Below are 17,462 nucleotides of genomic sequence, written 5' to 3'. Positions count from 1 at the left end.
TCACTGGAGCATTTAGCTAGGGATTTCACCCTCCAGCCATCAGTGTCATAATTAAAGGAGAGCCACATAATTTAGGACACACCAGGTGTGTAGGGGATGGGCTTGAGGGGGAATAAAGAAGCAGGTGATCAGGGCTCGCGGGGATGAGAATGAAATCTGTGGGTATGTATTTAACCCCACACATGCACACACACACACACACACACTTGTCCTATCCCCATTCTGGCCAATGGTTTCTAAAAATAAAGTATCCACGTAACGGAGACTGGGATAATATAAACACTGTTCCCTGGCACAATAAGGCTCTTAAGCAGTACTCATATTTCCGTGCATTTCAAATCTCCACAGCAAGACCTCAGAGTCAGATTGTCCAGCATTCCGCGTTGCAAGTGGGCTCCGGGGGAGACAGACGGACTTCTCGGCAGAAATCGTCTCAGTGGCAAATTCTCTCTGTCATTTCTTTCTGCGTGGAAAAAAAAGAACAGACAAAACAATGTGTCTTATCAAGGTGGAATTTCAGCCAGCTTGGCAGTTCCGCAATGAGAAAGCGCCATGGGGAAACTGACATCCCTCTCCCAGGCTGTCTCACGGGTATTTTTCACCAGAGGCTCATACTGGACCGGGTCCCTCTGGCTAGCCAGTGGGACTGTGTTTGAAGGAGACAACAACTATAACACAGTTTGTGAAACAAACCCCATTCAGATGAGTTCATTCGGGCCTCTCCTGCTCCTATTTCTGATTTATTTATTCACTGAATCACCTTACTTGGTTTTGAAATAAGAGAGTTCTGAGGAGGAAAAAAATCTCAGTCTGCACAGTTCTGGTTGTTCTTTCTATATTCTCATACCCTTCCGCCCTTTAAATAACCCCTTACGCCTCACCTTTATTACCTGTGCAGTACAGTGCTTCTCGGCCTGAGAAAGACTGTCAGAATCTGGCCCTAAAAAGAGAACAGTGACCCCTAATTTCTTGTACACCCACGGCAGTGTACTAAGAATTTCTGATTACCACCTTAACATAGTTAGCAAAGACTTAAGTCCTCTAACTAAGCATGGCTTAGCTGGGGGAAGCTTAATTGCGTCACTGAATCCCGGCTTTCATGTTTAGGATCTCTCTAGCCTTGCAGTTGTTCATGATGCGCAGAATATGCTGAACCAATAACCAAGCCCCTGCTCCAAACAGCGTAATCCCTGTTCCAATGAGAGTCTTTTCATGGACATCAATGGGCTTTGGATTAGGACCTTCTAGCCCAGTTGTATCCAGTGTTAAGTCCCTCTTGCAAGAGGGCGGACGCCTTCCAGACGAGCTGGAGTGGAAATGTTTAGACAGGAACATGCAGTTCACACGGCGAGTCTCTTGGATGATACCTCAAACACTGTCTGGATCAGCGGGCACTGAAGATCCCATAACACTTTTCTATAAGAGAAGGAATTTGCCCTGCTGTCCATATCCAAAACTTTCCTTTCCCTCCACTTCGGAGTAGCTCATGAAGAGCGTGATCCAACTCCAGCTGAAGTCAACAAGAGTGTTTCTTTCAGAACTGGATGGGCCCTGTGCACTGATTGGCTACTGTACTCCACCTCAGAAGCAACTGGACTGCTGTGGTGTGGAGGTACCTTTGGGATGGAAGGCACGGTTATAAATGTGCATTACTGTTAACCTGGGCTGCTGCTTCCAAAGCATTGTTGCACTGTGATGCATTGTTTTTGTCTAGGTCCTACATGCACTTTCATTTAATCTCAGTGATGGATTGGTGAACTTTTATAATCAACTGGGCATTGATCTTCTAACCCTTGGAGTGCTCCGTAGTTTCCACCAGGATGACACCTGTGAATGGAGGATTGAGGAGCAGATAGCACAGGGCTGCTCCTTCGGATTTGGTGGGAGAATTTCCTGTAGCTGGGGGGTAGTTCTGGTCCCAACTCCCTGGGGGGAGGAAAAGGGTTTGACAGCTGGGCACAGGACTGGACACAACTAGATACCTAAGGAGGGAATGAGTTGCTTTGTCTCATGACCAAATCAAGTCATTAAAAATGATCATAAAACACATATTTATCAAGCTAATGATCTGCCTTCTTTAAGAAGAAGCCCAAGAGCTTACGATTGCTAACACAGAACTCCTAGCTGGGCTGCTAATTAGCTCTGCAAAATAAATCACCTGGGGGGAAAAGAAAAATCAGTATGCAGAGATGCCTCTTTTAGGAAATAAATGCTGAGCATGGAGAGCTAATTACTTGCTAGAGGTCTATTGTCATTAAAATAGGGTCATTACTAAGCTAGAAGAAGAAATGTTATTTATATGGTGGGCACACACAAAGACATTACATTATCATTTAAGGATGTTATTTAATAATCACAGAAGTGAACACCTTCTCAGATTTAAGGCTCTCAATTCATCCTTAAAGGGGCAGTGTCAACGTAAAAAAAAATCCGCTAAATTATAGAGAAAGCCTAAAATGAGTATAATTGAAAGATTAGAGAAAAAGATACTTTATTTCATCCATTTTCCCAATAAATCAGTTTCAGTTTCTGCTGTACAGTCAGATAGGCCTCCAACAAAAGAAACTGGCAATCGTACAACAAGAGGGGAGGGGAAATACGTTTAAAAGGGAAAAGAAAAGAAAGCGTGATTGTAAAAATCACAAGGACTGAGAGCGGGACTGAGGGGCAGGTGTGGAACCTGAAACTACTTTTTGAAACTGACTCAATTCCACAGGAACAGTGTCACTCCCTGCTGCTGCTAAATATCACAGCAGGAAGATCAGTGCATGATTTACACACCGTCTGTGCTGCAGTGCCTCAGGGCGGCCAACCCCCCTGGTTCAAAAGTCATGAGCCAGCCTCCTCCACCCCCAAATGATGAGATTGTCTTACAAGTCATGAGATTTTTAAAAAGTATTTCTGGATTTTTTTATTTGCCTTTTGAACCTTTAGGAGTCATGTTTTCAAGTTTTTCTTCACAACTGTGAGGGCTAGAAACCTACCTTAAAAAAAAGAGGAGAGATTCTCACATAATCACATGATTCCAGGAGCTGGGGCTTTAAGAAAAAATAAAAAGTACCATGACTAGCTAATGCTTGGTGGGGGGGGGGAGGCAGCGGGCTAATCTAGATATTTATAATTAAATGGCTATTTCCATGGTAGGCAGAATAGGCATCCTGTGGAGAGCTTGGAAACAACCCCTCGCCCCCGGCAGTTGTTTAAAGAAATAAAAAATGTTTAAAAAAATAACACCTGTGGGAGACGGTGCCATCTCCTCGCAGAAAGGGAAGACACACCAGATGCTTACCAGCCGCAAGGCAAAGAGGCAGCCAGTTGCACAAGGGTTAGGTTAAGGTTGGTGCCAAATTTAAAGGGCCAGCTTCAGAAAAGCACAAGTGGGAACTTTTCCCTAAAAGGGTAAACGCTGCAGTGTTTGGAGGGCACAGGAAGACGCTGCCTCTGTGTTGTGAATGCCCCCTTATATCACATCTCTAAATGCACACAACAGAAATTAAGGATTCTTTGCAGGGCCGACACAGAACCTCTAGGTTTAAACATAAGAGTCTTTACAGCTTAAGCTAAACACCCAGGCAGTTAGCTCAGAGGCCGTTGCAAACTCAACGTCTTTACGTGGTATAACCACTAGGCAGGGAGAAGAGAGCCACACATCCACACTCCTAGCACCAGCTTAGTCCCCCAGACCAGTAGCCTGACTGCCCTATATGCCAGCTCCTCTCACACAGCGAGCAGTGTATGCTTTTTTCATAGCCTTCATATATATATATATATATACTGGCCCTTAGCCACAGCAGTTGTACACAGGAAAAGACAAGACAGAGGCCCCTATAGAAAGCAAGCTCTGTTTAGGCAAATGGAATGTTTTCCTTGCCATGCATCTGTCTTTCAACGTCAGCTACATTAGCTGGGCGAGATTCTTGGCTGGTGGAAATCAGCATCACCTGTTGACTTCACAGGAGCAAAGCCGATCGCAGGTTCATACCAGCTTAGGATCTGGCCAAATAGTTCGGCTCAATCATTTTGCTGCAGGAAAGCAAGTTTCTGGTTTTTCCCTGGTTCACAATCAGCTGGGGGTGTATTTGAGAGGAATTTGTAAAACTTCCAGAGAAAGGTTAGTGGGAGTGTTTTATTTCATTTCTAAACTGGATCTAATTTAAGACACGCTGAAATTTTCAGAAATGAAAGGAGGATAGCGCTGAAGCAAGACATGAGCAGCAAAACAGGACCGCTTCTTAGTGCCCCTTTAAGAGTTGCCTTGGTGATACTGCCAAGGAGGTCACAAGGCGCTAGAATCCATAAAGGCTTGTGCTGTAAAATCTAATTTCAGCCCCAAAGTGCTTTAAAAAAAAAATGTAGCAGAAAAAGTATCAGCGGAGAGGACGGAGTTGATATGTAAAAACACATCAGATATCAGCTAGGTGATTAACGTTGTCGAATGAAAGTTATAGTTTTCCACACAAACGGTGTAGCGGGGGTGGGGGGTGGGGATCCCAACTTCCCATTTCAACAAAACTCAGTCCGCTCCTAAATACAGCCTCGGGTTTGATGCCTCGTTATCGGTACAGAATCATAATGCATTCTGCTCGTGCTTGTCCCCAAGAGATACAGCCCCAAAGATCTCCCTTGGGAGACTGGAGACCCTGCACGCTCTGGGAAAGTTTGTCAACTGGAGATCTCTGGGGCTCTGAAGGGAGAAAGGGCAACAGGGGAATTGCCCACCCTGGATTTTTGGAGTTGAGGTCAGTGGCTCTCTGACTATGCTCCATGGACTACTAGAGATCTAAGGAGTCCTCTACGGTTATCTGCAGCGAGTTGGATGGGTATGGGTGGCAGGAAGGTGACACTACAGAAGTAGCTGGTACAGAGCGACTACGATGCTACGTGGCAAAAGTTGTGGTCATTAAGCCACTAGCCCTCTTGTATGGGCCGTGCAGAATGTCCAGAAGGCCCATGTAGCCCTTCAAGGATGAGGGCTCCCTCCCAAGACTGGTAGGCCAGATGCAAGTTACAGCTGCGGGGGGCTGCATGGGGCAAAGTTAAGGCCTAGTGTAAGCCGGTGCAACCCCAGTGAAGTCAGAAGTCTCGCTTACAGAAGGGATGGATACAGTGAATGTGTCTTTTCACTTAGCTTCAGGAAGAAAGTATCTAGAGACTGGACCCCCTTTCTATTAGGACCCTCCCCCCAACTCATTTTCCCCAAGGCCACTCAGTGAGTCAGGATTAGAAATCACAGGCTCCTTATTCCCGAATGCCAGTGTAATCAGCGCGTAGGCTCCCCCGGCGGCGCCTCCTGCTGGTCGTCTCGGGAATTAGCTCACCAGCCGTCAGAGCGCCCTCTGCAGGCCAGGTGTCCCACCTGTCGTTGGCCCCCCGTGTCCCTCCCGGGCCCCGGTGCCCTTGTCTTGGGTGCTGCCCTGGCAGTATCCCCCTCTCTCTGGGTCTCCCCACCTAGGGGAACCCCTACCCGCTATCCCCACATTGCCTCAGTCGTGGGGCGGACTGCAGTCTATCAGCCAATCATCACAGGCAACAAGGGGGTTGGACTGGCTGTCTTTACCCACCCTCAGGCTGCCCCTCTGCAACCCCAATACCTATATGGGCCTAGGACCAGGCCCTGCAGCCTGGGGCATTGCTGGCCTAGGGCTTCCCAGCCCCCAAGGCCTTTCCCCAGCCCTGCCTCACTCTAGGTCCCCAGGTGAGTTCCCTGCAGCCAGGCCTGTCTCCCTCTCCTGTCAGAGGGAGACTTCTCAGCATCTGGCTGCCCTGGCCTTCTTATAAGGCCTAGTTGCTCAGTTTGGGGCGTGGCCCCTGCTGCAGCCACTTCCCCAATCAGCCGGGGTTTTGCTCCCTTCCGCAGCCCCAGCCCTCTGCAGGGCTTTTCCAATCCCTTCAGGGCTGGAGCGGGTGTTCACCCCGCTACAGCTGGTGATCATTTTTCTAAAGCAGAGGTTCCCGACTGGTTGCCTGCAGGACATTTGCTGGTGGCTCCTCCCATGATGCGGACTCCTCCTTCTCATTTCCAGCTGCTACTCCCCATAAGAAGGCAGCTAAATGGCACTCGGCACTTTCCAAATATCACTCGGCTCTGGGCAGTGGGTATCGAAGGCCGGGGGAGGCGAAGTCTCCCCTATCCCAGGGCATGGCCCTGCCCTCCCTCCCCATCTCCTCTGTATGATGAGATAACAGCACTTCCTCCCGCACAGCGGTGTGGTGCCGACAGGTACGTTCAAGGTTATGAAGCACTCAGATGCTGCAGTGATGGGGAGCAGATAAGTACCTTAGACTGACAGGTTTATTTGCCTTACAATAGCATCTAGAGGTCCAGGCCCCTGTATAATACTAATGCCTAGATCTTATATAGTGCTTTTCATCAGTGGATCTCAAAGCACGTCGCAGTTTGTACCCCATTTATCCTCACGACCCCCCTGGGAGGCAGGGCAGTGCTGTTATCCCCCCTGTAGAGAGGCACAGAAAGGCTAGGTGACTTGCCAAAGGCCACATTGGTGGTGGAAACCCAGATTTCCCCAAATCTAAGCTCGTCCCCTAATCACTGGACGATCCTTTCTCTCCTGTTGTGCTAGGCACTGTATAAACTAACACAGAGCAGCTAAATGTCCCTTCTGGCCTTGGGATCTATGACTATAACAAAGACAGGCCCTTGCCCAGGGACGTTATAGGATTGTGAGCAGGAGGGGAGGCAGAGCCCAGACTGGGGAAGGAGGTACCCAGGAGACAGACTCTATGACGAGTTGGTTCACACTAGGGAAAAGTTGGAGAAGCCCTGTGCTAGGCCCCCTGCCGCTCAGAATTAGCCAAGTCCTCTCTCTGGTGGCTGGGCTTAGTTAGTGTGTTCTCCAGATCACTGTAGCAATGCTTAGCCAAGGGACCTGCTGGCCAGTAATAAGATCATACTCGGCACTTCTCTGGTAGGAGGGTATTTGAGGCTTTCAGTGCACTCTATGGAGGTAGGGAAGTGTTGAAACCAATCCCGGGTCATCTGTGAATGCCCCGGTTTGTCATTATGTGGCACGCTGGGGCCATTCAAAACTTCAACAGCAGGAACAGAACTTGCACCCTCCTACTCCGCCAAAGTACAGGAGCGGTTCGCCATATAGGGCCAATGACACACAGCTGAGTCATTCCGATTTCATCCACTGGAGAGTATTGATGCCAATTCACTACACTATTGCAGAGAAGGATGCTCCAGTGGTGAAGGTGCTCGCCTGCAATTTCAGAGCCCCAGGTTCAATTCCTTGCTCCTCCAGAGTGCCTGGGTGACCTTGGCCAACTCTGGGCCTCAATTCCCCTTCTGTGCAATGGGAATAACACTGCCCTGACTCACAGGCATGCGGTGAGAACAAACACATTAAGGACTGCCAGGCACTCAGATACTATAACAAATGTGTGTGGGGGGGAGGGGATGAGATAAGCAACGAGAACTAGATAGACCCTCCCCGCTTCATAGCTACAGAAAGTGAACTCTGGGGCGGTCGTGTGAGTCACACAAGCGAGTGAGCGGCAGAGCCCAGAATAAACAGCCACATCTCCTGATTCTCAGGCTCTGTTATAGCCACTTCACCACCCGGTGAGAGGAGCAAAAAGGGAGTTTGGCTGAGGGAGCAGGATTAGCGCTACAAAGTCTCTGATGCAGCCGCTCTCTGCAGATCTTACATTCCCCAATTTGCCATTTAAAAGGACTGAGTCTATGACCCAATACACAGTCAGCAGCTGTCAAGGCTGCACACAAATTGGCCCCGTTGCCTTAGAGCCATTCCAGCTGCTTCTACATCGATTTTCAGTGTGATATTCTCCAGGCTAAATTCAGTGGCGGGTGAGAAAACGGGCATTAGTCTAACTGCCAATGGGCTCCCACTGGCCTCGCACAAACATGGAAGCTGGATTTGGGAAGCAGCAGCCAGCCTGGATTGGAGGAAGGTGTTATAGGTGTATATTCCAAATGAACAACAACAAGAAATATCTAGATAGGAGCTTCATGAAAGGGTGCATGAAAGAAATCCATACCACCATGGCTAGGGGTAAGAATCTGCCCTGTGTTATACGGGTCAGACCAGATGACTAACCGTCTCCTGTGTGGAGCAGGGGCATTGCAGACTAGTGGTTAGAGCGGGACCCTGAACATTCTGTTCCAGGCCCTGCTACTGACTTGCAGTTTGACCTCAAGCAAGTCACTTAGTCTACCCCTGCCTCGTTTCCCCCTTCCGAAAAGCAAGATAACTTCATTCATCTTGCTAAAGTGCATTGAGGTCCTTTGCGGAAAGGGGCGATTTAGGTGCAAAATATTATTTTCTCATTCTTACAATTCACACCAGGACACGGCCAGCAACCCCCCCCCTCCCCAATCAAATAAACAAAGACCCGTGACTTATTGAAACGGTGCAAGGATGTTAGCCCTGAAACTTCCACTTATTGTGTCTTAAAGGAAAGAGCATTAGGGAGGGGGAAGTGGTTTATTATGGCAACATTTTTTTTCCCTCTCATCCTCTTCAGCTTCCTGGTCTTTAATAGTGTTTGGGGCCAGAGGCGGAAAAGAGCAGCTCCCAGATGAGACAAGCTTAGCACGGCTCCCGCTGTCTCAGCCAGAGGGGGGCTGTTTGGGGGGACAGGGGGACTCAGCTGCTGCCTCCAGCCCATGGGATTCCGGTTGGCGTCTTGGCTGCACTAACAAGCCATATTTTTCACGTGTATAGCAGAGAAAAGCACTTTACAAAAATGACTAGCTAGATCTCACTGAGTGATTTGGCCTTCTACACACCACTCTGGCAAAATGCAGCCATCTCTGGGGCAGACTAGAGTAGTGGCCAGCCAGCACATGGTCCAGGGGAGGGCAGTTTTGGAGAAGGAACTCAGGGCAGATCCCCCTGCTCATAGGAGAAGTGCCCTGAGCTATTTATGGACTGCACAAAGCAGATGGGACCTTGATTTTCCATCACTTCTGAAAGTGAGCAAATTGCACAGGGGTCCGGGGTGCCTTTGGCAGTCAGTGCCCTCTCAAAGCTGTGCGTGATGCCACGGCAACTGCCTCAGTTTCTCTCCTCCCACCGTCAGTCATCTGGCCCTGGGCAGGGTGGCTTCCTCTTAGGACTCCAGCGGAGTTGTCTATAGCCTTTCCCCTTGAGGGGCAATAAAAAGTCTGATGGACCAGGAGCCCAGTCACCCTAGCAAAGAGGCAATAATCCCAGCCCCTATAGACTCCAGACCCCTTGGCTCCAAGAGGTTTTACTATCCCCTTGGCTGGCGGATGGTAGGAGACCCCAGCCAGGCCTGCTCACTCCTCTGGGTTCCCAGGGACCCTGCATTAAGCAGCAGGGACTGGCTCCTCACAATCCTTTACTGCTTCCCAGTCCACCGCTCCTGTAACCCTCTTCCAGACTCTCAGTTTCTGATTCTCTTTCTCTGAAAGTCCGACTTGCGGCCGCTCTTCCGCTGAAGGAGTCTCTCCTTAGCCGAGAGAGCTGGCCTACCCGTTAACCTCTGCGTGGTCATGGCAGCCTGGCGTCTATGCACCCCACGACCCCAGGACTCACTTTCTCTGACTCAGAAGAAGGACTTACCTTGCTGGGGTTTGACTCACTGAGTCAGAGTATTTGACCTAAGACTGAGCCATTGCCTTGGCCCCCAGGTGGTCACCCACAGAGCAAGCCCATCTGCTGAGCACGCGAGCTATCATGGATGGTTGGGTCCAGGGCTGGCTCCCGGCACCAGCTTAACAAGCAGGTGCTGGGGGCGGCCAAGGGAGAGGGGCGGCACCTGCGGCAATTCTGGGGCGGCAGGTCCCTGACTCCCTCTAGGAGCGAAGGTCCTGCCGCGGCTTATTTTTTTTGCTTGGGGCAGCAGAAATGCTGGAGCCGGCCCTGGTTGGGTCTGTTGGATGCCAATTAAGAGATGCACTAAGAGCCAAGGAAGATGAAGTTACACCAAGGATGAATCCAGCCTGTTCCCCTTCAGATGAACACAGGCATCATCGTACCAAGCAGCTCAGCTCCTCATGGCCTCAGTGGACCCCTCAGTCACCCCTTCTGGCAAATAAGCTTTGAAAACCTTTTAGCATTTTCAGGCCCCGATTCCAGCCACGTGACAGTCACATGTTCGAGTAGCCGGGAATCAATCCAGCATGAACCACAATGGGACGGAATAGTTACTGAGATGCAGCTCATCAATACCGAACAAGCTCGTCATGATTAGGGTCGTTAGGAAGAGGAGCTAATCAGGCTGAGGTGCTACTTGCCAGGGCTTCAGGCCGTTAGATCAGAATTAGTTCATCTTAAACTATTGCTAGGGACGTCATATGAACCGGAGTGCTCTTTGGCCCGCTGAGCTACCTGAGTCAGAATCAAATTGATGAGGCAGGATAATTAATTAGGGACCTGGATAGGTTTCTTCCCCCCCTCTCCCCAAACTTCCAGCAGACCTAGATTTTCCATAACTCCCCTGCATCAGCCATGTGGCACTACGCAGACAGTGTGCAGTGCTCAAAGGCAGGCAGAACCCAATCGGGTCAGGAGATGATGTCTCTCACAGCTGGGCAGTGGGGGAGGACAGTGGAGTTAAAGGCATGGATATAGGCCCCGAGCCTGCAATCAGATCTGCGAAGGAGGAACTCTGTGCTCATGTGCTCCATTCAAATGACCCTTCACGTCATCACAATTCTCTGCATCCACAAAATCATAGACACGTCGGGCTGGAAGGGACTTCGAGAGGTCATCAAGTCTAGCGCCCTGCACTGCGGCAGGACCAAATAAAACTAGACCATTCCTGACAGGTGTTTGTCCAACCTGTACTTAAAAATCTCCAGTGATGGGGCTTCCACCACCTCCTTTGGAAGCCTGTTCCACAGCTTAACTCCCCTTAGAATTAGCCAATTTTTCCTAATATCTAATCTAAATCTCTCTTGCTGCAGATTAAGCCCATTACTTCTTGTCCTACCTTTAGTGAACATAGAAAACAATTGACCTCCTTATATCGGCCCTTAACATATTTGAAGACTTTCATCAGGTCCCCCATCAGTCTTCTTCCCACAAGAAGCAACATGCCCAGATTTTTTTAATGTTTCCTCATAGAGCTCAGGTTTTCTAACCCTTTGATCATTTTGCTCTCCTGTGGACTCTCTCCAATTTGTCCGCATCTTTCCTGGAGTATGGCGCCCAGAATTGGACCCAGTATTCCACCAGTGCTGAGTAGAGCAGGGCAATTACCTCCAGCGTCATACATGGAACACGCCTGCTAATATACTCCAGAATGATACATATCAGTCATTTTTTGCAACTGCATCACACTGTTGATTCATATTCAATTTGTGATCCACTGTAACCCCCAGATCCTTTTCGACAGTACTACTACCTAACCAATTATTCCCCGTTTTGTAGCTGTGCCTTGGATTTTTCCTTCATAAGTGCTTTGCACTCATCTTCCCGTCACCATGGCTGGCGTCCTACCAGGTGGGCTGACCTATGTTATTGTTGTGATTGTGGTAGCACGTAAGGCCCCCAGCCAGGGATCAGGGCCCTGTTAAACGAGGTGTTGTACAATCAGAAACCCTGTCCCAGGAGGGCTCACAAGCTTGGATATAGACAACAGGTGAATAAACAGACATGCAAGCATGGGCGAGGGCAAGGCAACGGTACAGAGAGGTGTGTTTGCACAGGTTAGGAGCCAGGGTGGTCTCAGTGGCCACGTGGTCACCAGCCCAACCAATACCAGGAGGTATTTTTTGGGTGATGTGGCAGAGGCAGGGTTTAAGGAATGACTTAAAAAGAGGATCAGGTGGTGGTTTGGTGAGTTCTTCCTAAGCATAAGAGAGAAAACATGGAGGTGCTCATGGGAAAAAGTGGAGAAGAGGTGATCAAGTCAGGTACGGCTGGCAGTACGTCAGTGTGAAAATAATACAATGGAAACGAAGAGCAGGGTTCAATGGCGAACGGCCATTAAGGTGAGGACAAGGACTTCAGTGGGGGAATAGGCCTCATGCTCTCTTTCTGCAGAGAGGTGAATTTCACCCCCACGTGAAGTAGGCAACTTCTTACCAAAGGCTCCAGCTCCCGGTGGTCAATGAGGCTGAACTCTTTGATGAAGTAGTAAAAGTGCTTGTAGCAGGTGTTGACATGGGCCTCGGCGCCCATGCTGATGATACTATCGAAGTGATGGATGTAGACGTGGACGAAGACTCGGAAGAGGCGGGTGAGGATCTTGGTACACACCTGCTGGAAGTTCTTGGGGAAGGGGACTCCTGCAAGGCAGAAGCAAAAGCCATTTTCAGCGTTTAAGCATTTGACAATTTCCAAACAAGTAACATTTAAAAGGCTTGGTACATCATCATCACAGTAACAATATGGACCATTCCACCTCACTATTTATTACACTGACGATCGTCATTTTACCATTTCCTGGCACTTCTCCCATCTGCTTGTAGTGTCCAACTGTTGTCTCTCATCCTACCCTTAAGCACGCTTGTGAGTCTTTACAAGAACAGGGTCTAATTTTATGCACTGTGAGTAGCTCCACTAAAGTCCCTGGGAAGAGCCGCTGTGGGTTTTGGATCAGGACCACAGTTAAGAGCTGTTCAAGAAACAGAATATTTCTTTTGTGAGAAGTTTTGAAATGACTTTCCATTCTGAATCGGAATTAAAACATTTTGCTACGTGAAAAAAGACCCCAAAAAGGGTTTTTAATTGGAAAGATCAACATGGCAAATTACCACATTTTAGACGCAAACAAAAATTTTACAAAATGTCAACATGAAATGTTTTGGCTTCGTTTTCAAGTGGCCATTCAAAATGCAGGTCTTTGTTTTGATTCCCCCAACTGGGAAATTTCATCCAATCAACATTTTTCCGGCAGAAAATTCCAATCTTGGCAAAGCCACGTTTTCCAACGGGAAAATTTTTCAGTAAAAAAAAATTCCGTCAGCTCCACCTACATAAAGTTAAGCCCGTGCGTAAGTGTTTGCCGGCTCGGGGTCTGAGACTGTAATTTCTTTAGCCCAGTGGCTGTCTTTTCACGGAAGGCGTGCATAATGCCTAGCACAATGGAGCCTTGAGCCCTGATTGGACCCCATAGGTGCTACTGTAATATAAATAATTATCAGTAACAATAACAACCATCAAAGCTCTTAATAGACATTAGCTAATGAATCCTCCCAAATTCCTATGACAGGCGTGCAGTATTAAAGCTGGTTGCAGGCTTTAAAATGACAATATTTTGTTGTGCCGCCACCTTTTCATCCAAAATTGAAAACACGTCTGTCTTTTGACTATTTACATTATTAGTTCTTTAGGTCAGGGGCTGTGTCTCAGCCGGAGTACGTCTCCGCTGCAGCTGCTCAAACTAGCACAATAAAATAGCAATGTCGTCCGGGGTAGCACAGGCAGTGGTTCAGACTAGCCACCCGAATACGCCCGCAGAGGTTCCAGGCAGGTTTGTGCTCAGGTGGCTACATGGCTCTTTTTAGCGTACTAGCTTGAGCCGAGCTAGCGGATGTCTGTCTACCTGCGCTGAGCAGCACGCTCCCAGTTGCAGTGTAGAAGTATGTGCAGCACAATGGGGCCCTGATCTCAGTTGGGGCTTCTAGGTGCTAGGGGAATACAAATAATAATGCCTCCAGGGGGCACACCGCCACAGTTCTTATGTCTCCTTGATGGAGATGGGGGGGAGGGATAGCTCAGTGGTTTGAGCATTGGCCTGCTAAACCCAGGGTTGTGAGTTCAATCCTTGAGGGGGCCACTTAGGGATCTAGGGCAAAATCTGTACTTGGTCCTGCTAGTGAAGGCAGGGGGCTGGACTCGATGACCTTTCAAGGTCCCTTCCAGTTCTAGGAGATAGGATATCTCCATTTATTTATTTATTTATTTATCTCCTAATGCCAGCAGGTGCCCTATCCAGCTATTCCGCTCAAATGCACCTTGGCCGGAAGGGGTGCTAACTCCAGGAGTCTGGCTGCCCATGCACTGCGGGCTGGGAGAAAGGATCCCACTCCCCCCACCATACAAGCCTGCAGAGACACAGCTAGACTCAAACTCAGAAGGTTCAGCTAAACTTGTCCGAGGCGACCCAGCAAGTCAGTGGCTGTCATGGGTTTATGCCACAGAAGTTCCTGGATTCTAGTGCTACATTTAATCCGTCAGATTGTGCCAGGCCTTTGCCCAGCAGTTGCAATGGAAGTTACATGGGAACATGGAGAAGAGGCTCTGGAGCGGCAGCCGCTTCGCAGAACGGAAATCTCGGCGTGGCAGGTTGGCCGACGGGCGGTGCAACTAAACCCATTCCAATTCCAGCCCCGCCCCCCCCCCTATTATACACATTTAACCATGTCAGAAAACAAGCTCCACGCCAAAGATTGATCTGTATAACCAGGCTTTATAAGATATAAACATAAGAGCTCCATTAACGGTGCTCTTTCACCTCCGCTCACTCTTAGGCACTACTTTCAACGACTCGCTGAGGAAGTGCCAGCAGCCAGGCATTGGTTTTCTGCACTATGCTTTCAAGTGGGCTATGCTGGGTGTCGTCCCCCCCCCCCCCCTTTGAAGTCACCCCTGCCTGGAAAAGTAGCAAAAGCTGTTTAATCAATAAAGCCGCCCAGCCTAATGAAGCACAGATTGGCGTTTAAAGACATCTCAGCAGAGTTGCATCTGCACAACGCAGCTTCTTCCGATGATTTTTCGATGAATCCCCGGTGCGTCACTGGAGATGAATGAGCACGTGTTAGTTACAGCCACGTTCACCGCTGTCCAGCAGTGCTCTGTGTATTAGTGCATCAAGCTCTACTATTTAACCATGGGAAAAGTGTCCTGGTTGGATCTTGGTGAGTCCAGTGACCACGGCAGGCCCACGTCATGAAGTTTGGACCTGGATGCAGAGGTCAAGGTGATACGGTTTGAGTTTCGTTTTGACCAGCTCTCGCAGCCAAAGCATGCTAGATAGAGGAAATGGGACTAGGCGGTGTTAAATAGGGACCAGTTGAAAAATTTGGCTCCATCTGAAGATTAGAGGACCTGTTTTGAAAATCCAGATCTACCCTTTCTCCCTGACCCACAACTCAACCTCCTCTCAGAAGCTCAGGGGATGTAGTGAATTTCACCTACAGGATTCCGGGTCAAATCCAGCCTAGCTTGGTAGTTACTAAATGTTTACCAGTCGGTGGTAAAACAGGTTGGCTGATCTCAGCCTTGTTCCCACCTGAAAAGCGTCTGCCTCACTCAAAGATACCATCGCAAGTCTCGGAAGAGGAGGACATAGATAGACGAAAATTTCCCACAACTGAATTTTTCAAAAATTCTGTTTGCTGGGAAGTTTTGAAAATATTGGTTTGGAATGAAAACAAATTTTGAAATGGCAAAATGTCCCATGAAATGGAAATCCTGAGTTTTGACCAGGTCTATTCACAATAACCTCTGCTTGACAGTAGCTACTACCGGCGCAGTGTTCTGTGACAGATACTTGTCCATCTCTTTCCACACTAAAATCACTGTTCTTTGCTTTTAAAGCAGTTTCCTAGCTAAGACTTGACAGAGAATTAGGCAACTTCTTCAGAAAGGAATTCTTAAGCTTTGTTTTCAAGCACCACTGACTGCTTGCTCTCCTCCTGGGAAACTGCTGGGTTCTTCAGCAAGAGAGATTTAAAAAAAAAAAAAAAAAGATAAAAGATTTTTCCATAATCCTCCATTCACAAAAGTCAGCACTTCAGAGGCCAAAACTCAGAGTGCAGCCAATGCCACCGCTGGGCTAAATCCGAGATGTACTTAAGAGGAGAGAGACAGACTACAGTCTGTTTCCAAAAGCATAGTTACCCCTAAGCTCTGCAAACTATCGGAAACATAACGACTAAGCACACCACCACAGGGGGTCCCCTTCCCATACACTGATTTTAAAAGCTGCATAGTATTCATGTCATTTATAGATCCAACGGACCAGATTCTGATCTCACTTATGCTAGTGTAGATCAGGAGAGACTCCGCTGGGTTTAATGGAATTACACCTGATTTTCACAGATACCGGGCAAAATTCTGCTCTGTTTTCTTTAACTAAAACACACTCAGCCCTCAGGTTTGTTGTTTGTTTTTTACCCTTTTGCTAGAATATGAGACAGGATTTCCATGGCAGATTATCAATAAGAAAAGGCGCGGTTGGGATTTTGCATCAAGTCTTTTATTGCTTTCATAGAAGGTGGGTGAACAGTGAATATCTAACTGAGAAAACTAAACTATCGTGTGGACAGTAAAGGATTAAATTGACTGGAGAGGATTATAGGACTGGCTTGTGGTTAAGGTAATGGATGGGAACTCCAGAGCTTTGGGTTCTGTGCCTGGCTCTGTCACAGACTATGTATAACCAGCAGCAAGTCCCTTCATCTCCCCCCCACCTGTAAAACAGGGCTAAGAAGCCTGCTTTACCAAGAGTGTAAGATCTTGGGGCAGGGACTGTCCCTCACTATGTGTTTGTACAGCCCCTAGCACAGTGAGGCCCCGATTTTGCCTGGAGACTGAGGACGCTAATAATGTAGCTGAGACATATGAAATTCTGCCTTTGAGGAAACCAAACCACACCCCGAGGTCTATTTCACAGTAATACAAACCTTGCATTGGGGACAACGGGATCTGGTCAGAGTAAAAAAACTCAGTCAAGGTATCAGGACCTGGCCCATTATTCATTTGGTGGTTAAAGAGTCAGATCAAAGGCATTAGTTTCCATCTTTAGTGCTTTAAAGGGAAGATGTGGCTAGGGCCAGGGCCTGCCCCAGGCTAGCAATCTGTATGTGTGGCTAGGAATCTGTTCCCTTTGTCCTGAACCTTTAACTATCAAGACAGGGCCCCCCTGCCTGTCTGCTGGGGGACAAGGCCGTGAGGTGATTCCATGAGGTAAGCAGTTTTGCCCTCTATAATAGCAAAGCAAGCAAGCAGCTTGTTCGGTTTCCCCGCAGCCTGGAGGGTCTTGGTGAACTAGGGCTCTCTTTGGGCCTGAGCCGAAGCCCACTGCAGGCTGTTGGAGTCTTCCACTGACGTCCGCATTTGATCAAGTAAAAGCCCTAAATGGTTGAGATCAGCGGCTCACCTGGAGGCAGAGCTGCTGTTCCTGCGAACAGAGGGAAGGAAGAACATCATGGCCCCAGCAGACTAAGATCAGACTGGAAAAGAACAAAGCAGCAGCCAGCCTCACTCCCCTTAATAAAGAGAATCCGTCACGGCCAGTGATTTTTTAACGAGTGTGTGTTTTCAACATTACCACTGGGAAATACCCTCTGCTCCAGAGACGCAAGGTGTTCAGAACACCGCCAGGGACTCAGCAAGGGGCTGTGGTGAAGGAAGCAGCGAATGCTACCGCTCTGTGTTTGTGACCTAGTGCTGGTTATGCATCCTGCTTCCCAGATCCCTTTTCCGACCAAAGGAAGAAACTTGATCCAACTGGCCAGTTTTAGTCTATGCTGCAAATAACCAGTGAGGCAGTGCTTA

At 48.5% G+C, this 17,462-nt stretch overlaps 1 protein-coding gene across 1 annotated transcript in view; it reads right to left on the bottom strand.

The window, feature by feature from the left end:
* Window positions 1-337: 337 nt before the first annotated feature.
* The window catches only part of MOB3C (MOB kinase activator 3C), a 45,530-nt gene continuing 28,405 nt past the window's right edge, over window positions 338-17,462 (bottom strand). The window contains exons 3-4 of the mRNA XM_054038689.1: window positions 12,042-12,244; window positions 338-463 (exon numbers count right to left, since the gene is read on the bottom strand). Coding sequence (XP_053894664.1) covers window positions 434-463; window positions 12,042-12,244 — 233 coding nt within the window. The 3' untranslated portion in view covers window positions 338-433. The remainder of the gene's footprint in view (window positions 464-12,041; window positions 12,245-17,462) is intronic.

This window comes from Malaclemys terrapin, chromosome 8 (assembly GCF_027887155.1).
Source record: "Malaclemys terrapin pileata isolate rMalTer1 chromosome 8, rMalTer1.hap1, whole genome shotgun sequence".
Classification (NCBI taxonomy): Eukaryota; Metazoa; Chordata; order Testudines; family Emydidae; genus Malaclemys; species Malaclemys terrapin.
The sequence above is the reverse complement of the archived record's forward strand: the minus strand, read 5'-3'. Positions and strand labels throughout refer to the sequence as shown.